At 38.3% G+C, this 4,401-nt stretch overlaps 1 protein-coding gene across 1 annotated transcript in view; it reads left to right on the forward strand.

The window, feature by feature from the left end:
- LOC106524674 (inactive dipeptidyl peptidase 10) overlaps positions 1–4,401 on the forward strand; it is a gene marked incomplete at its 5' end in the record, with an annotated part of 46,745 nt that overhangs the window by 29,371 nt on the left and 12,973 nt on the right. The window contains 2 exon segments of the mRNA XM_014018575.1: positions 1,171–1,299; positions 1,381–1,446. Coding sequence (XP_013874029.1) covers positions 1,171–1,299; positions 1,381–1,446 — 195 coding nt within the window.

Raw genomic sequence — 4,401 nt, forward strand, 5'->3', positions numbered from 1 at the left:
AGGTGAAGCAGTGTGTTTTTACAATCAGAATAACTTGATCTTATTATTTATTCTACGATATTCTTATACAAAGTAAAAAGAGTGAGGCAGATATGTTCATAAGAACATTGAATAATAATAATTGTCTGAAACACTGACTTCTAATCAAACACTGCAAAAATGAGCTATCATATGTAAATTAAAGAAATAGTAGAGTCTGAATCTTCCTGCATTAAGTGAAATAATCCATCAATGCAGTTAGACAATTGTACTGCTTGAAAGAATGAAAAACGTCCATGCTAAAAAGATTAATAATCAAAAATTAGGGTTTTCAAAGTATACGAACATAAACCCCCACCCCCTGAAAGAGCAAACAACCCCCACAACCCCACCCCACCCCACAAAAAACACACACACATACATATACTGTACATACACTGAAAGTTAGGTTTTTAAGTTTGTTGAGTCAACATTTAGTCACAAACATGTTGGAGTGAGGACACAGCCAGAAAAGGTCAAGTGTGACAGATTGTCCAGAGAGATTAGATAAATCTGTCAGCTTTAAACTTTTTAAGGTTTTCTTTTCAGGAGTAAATTCTGTGTATCTGATCTTTTACTTTATTGGTGAAAAGTAAAAGATTTGACGTTTTAAGCTGAATAGAGCTCACTCACAGTCCTGCACCAGTGGAGGACCTTGTAAACATCCTCATTTACCCCGTGTGCTTTGTGGTGTAAATAATATGGTGCCGTCTCTGTGACATTATAATTGTTTAATTTATAAAAACTGAACAGCTTACAGTATTTTTCTATCTCTGTTTTATAGTTGAAGTAATGTTTGTCAAATAATATTTAATGTTACAACTAGTCAGGGTTCACTTTAATAGAGGAGGGGAAGCTTTACATAGAGAACTTTGGTTCCAGAACAACTTTAAAGATTGTGTTGCTGCCATCAAATTTAAAATTTATACTTTTTTTTTCAGAAGTGGTACAATTTCCTAGTTGCAACATTTAATGTTTACTATGTTCCATTGTGAATAACATATGGGTTTATGAAGGTTTAAAATCATTTTGTTCTGGTTTTATTTATATTTAATACATTTTCTCAATCTGTTTCTGAACCAGCATTGTAAAAGTTCAAGGATAAGATTTTCTTTTTCACAGAAAAGTAAAATAAATGTTTTCCATGAACAGCGGCAGCACTCTGGGTGGACAGACTGTGACAGAGGAGTTCAGCCTGGAATGGGATTCAGTCCTAGCTGGATCAGAGCAGATCATCGTGGCGCGACTGGACGGCAGGGGATCTGGGTTCAGAGGTCAAAGGTGCAGAAACATTTTAAGCAGATTGAGGAGAAAAACAAATGCAGATTATTGATCCCAACCATAATTTTGATCTATTCACAGAGTGTTGGAGCAGATTCATCAGGGCCTTGGTTCTGTGGATGTAGACGACCAGATTGCAGCGCTGCAGTACGTAACGGTGGACTTTCTTTATCCCACGTAACGCCTGTTATGATTACCACTAGGGGGCACACTGACAACAAAACCTGGAAACATTTTATGGATTTGCTGGATGAAAAACAATGTGAGACAATAAAGGATGCTTATTTTGACCACAATCGCTGCAGAGAAATGAATGATTGTTGATTACGGAATTAGTTTTCACTCTAAAACCAGGGACAATATAACCCCTGGCAAAAAGTATGGAATCACCAGTCTTGGATGAGCACTCATTCAGACATTTCATTCTGTAAAACAAACTCTGATGAAAAACATGATACAACAATAAGGTCATTCCACAGTGCAACTTGTTGTCTTTCAGGAACACTCAAAGAAATGAAGAGAAAACATTGTGGAAGTCAGTGAATGTTACTTTTATTGACCAAGCACAGAGGAAAAAATATGGAATCACTCAATTCTGAAGAAAAAAGTATGGAATCATGAAAAACAGATAAACAAAAGACCATTCAAAATACATCACTAGTGTTTAGTTACACCACCTTTGGCTTTTATAACGGCTTGCAGTCTCTGAGGCATGGACTTGATGAGTGACAAACATTATTCTTCATCAATTTGTTGCCAACTCTCTTTGACAGCAGTTGCCAGATCAGCTTTGCAGGTCGGAGCCTTCTTGTGGACCTTTTTTTTTTAATTTCCACCACAGGTTTTCATTTGGGTTGAGATCTGTTATATTTGCAGGCCATGACATTGACTGAAAGTGTCTTTCTCCAAGGAATGTCTTCACTGTTTTTGCCCTATGGCACGATGCATTGTCATCTTGGAAAATTATTTCATCACCTCCAAACATCTGTTCAAGTGAAGGGATGAGAAAACTGTCCAAAATTTCTTCTTAGTGCAAGAATGAATGTACACAAAAGAAATGTTTATCCAAACATTAAAAGAGATCCTTGCTAAATAAATTACTCTTATAACCTTGTTATAAGAAGTGTAAGCTGACCCTTACAAATGGTGGAGAATGCGGGCACAGAGCTTACATCATTCGTGAAATGGATAAAAGTTTTAAATCTGACTCTGATCGAGTAGAAATAGAACCTCTTATTCCTATAGTGCGAAACAACATTTGCGAATGGAGACAAAAGTCTGATCAGGATGAACACTGTGAAAACAAAACACAAAACTATGAGTACAAAAGATACTCTCAAACTAACAAAAAACAGCTTTTACCTTGAGATGATGTTCTGTCACCTGCCAGGTAGATGAGGGTGCTGCCGGAGAATCTGTCTTTAGACCGCCTAACAGGGGACCCCAAGGCGTGCTCTTTGACTCGTTTACGTCCACTTCAGCCGTAACCAGAAGACAAGGCCTCGACTGAAACCCAGGTTGTAAATAAAACTTCCGTCTGGAGAGTTTCTGAAGGTGGATAAACCAGGCGTGGTTTTCCACACTGTGAGGTTTCCCCGTTGGTGTGAAGGGGCCAAACCTGACACAGTTTTCAGCTTTTGATTCCCCGGAGAGAATCTAGCTGTCACAGTGACTGACGGCGGTCAGTCACCTTTACTCTCTGTCTTTTCTCAGTCTGAGTCTGCTACTGAGACGGGCAGAAACTGTTAGTTCCTAAAAGCTTAGAGAATCTATGGTCCGCCCTCCAGAAGGTTAGATTAGAAAAAGAAATTATCAAGGAAAGTGTTAGTTTCAGAGCTCGCTGTGCCCTCCTGAAACAAAACAAAGATTATTTGCTGCTGCTGTGTGGTTCAGAACAAAACATTTCATGACCCATTTAAATTATCTGATGAGTACTGTTTAAAACATAACTGAAAGAAAAATGAATTGCTTCAAGTTCAAAACATTTGCAAATATGATTCAGACAAGTAAAACATTGATATTTCATCAACTTAAACCATAAAGATTATTTTAGTTAAATAAGAATTTTCCTCACAGAAAAACCATAATGAAAACTGAAATCATACTGAGGGAGAAAAGAGGTCTGTCCTCTCTTCCCCTGTAATTTTGATAAACATTCTCTGATTATCAAAATGCGTAATACTTTCAGTTAAGAGAGCGCTAAATCAAATAAGAGAAGATTCTTCTGTTTTTATCTGATTTAGAAGGAAAGTGGCCTTGGGTGGCCTAAATACAGTTCTAAGTGGAACAGAGTTTGTCCATTAGAAGGCCCATCAGAGGACTGAGAGTCCAAGATAGTTCCTTGATAATTTGACTCGAGGTGACCCCTACAAATGTAAACTTGAGCATTGATAGAAGAATGAACCACAGTCATCTCCCCAGTGCCTTGGCCTGACATGCAGCCCCATATCATGAAGGACTGTGGAAAGTTGGTTGTTTTCTTCAGGCAGTCCTCTTCATAAATCTCACTGGAACGGCACTAAACAAAAGTTCCAGCATCATCACCTTGTCCAATGCAGATTCTTGACTCATCACTGAAGATAACTTTCATCCAGTCATCCACAGTCCATGATTGCCTCTCCTTAGCCCATTGAGTCTTGTTCTTTTTTGTTTAGGTGTCAATGATGGTTTTCTTTTAGCTTTCCTATATTGAAATCCCATTTCCTTTAGATGATTTCTCACAGTTCAGTCACATACATTGGCTCCAGCTTTTTCGGTTTTMAAGACAAATGGCCTTAAGTTGTTTGTCTTGATGCTTTGATGTCTTTCTTGGTCTACCAGTACACTTGGCTTTAACAWCCATTCAATGCTGTTTGTATTTGGTCCATATCTTGGATACAGCTGACTGTGAACAGCCCACATCTTTAGCAACCATGTGTGAAGAGTTACCTTCAAGAAGTTTCACAATCCTCTCTTTTGTTTCAAGAAACATTTCTCTTGTTGGAGCCATGGTTCTTGCCACTCCACTACATCCAGCAGCCCTCCAAGGTGTCATGACTGCAGGTGTTTTTAACTGCAGACTAACGAGCAGATCTAATCTGAGGCAGGTGTCCATTTAGGGAA

The sequence above is a fragment of the Austrofundulus limnaeus genome, unplaced genomic scaffold (genome assembly GCF_001266775.1).
Source record: "Austrofundulus limnaeus strain Quisiro unplaced genomic scaffold, Austrofundulus_limnaeus-1.0 Scaffold196, whole genome shotgun sequence".
In the NCBI taxonomy this organism is placed as follows: Eukaryota; Metazoa; Chordata; class Actinopteri; order Cyprinodontiformes; family Rivulidae; genus Austrofundulus; species Austrofundulus limnaeus.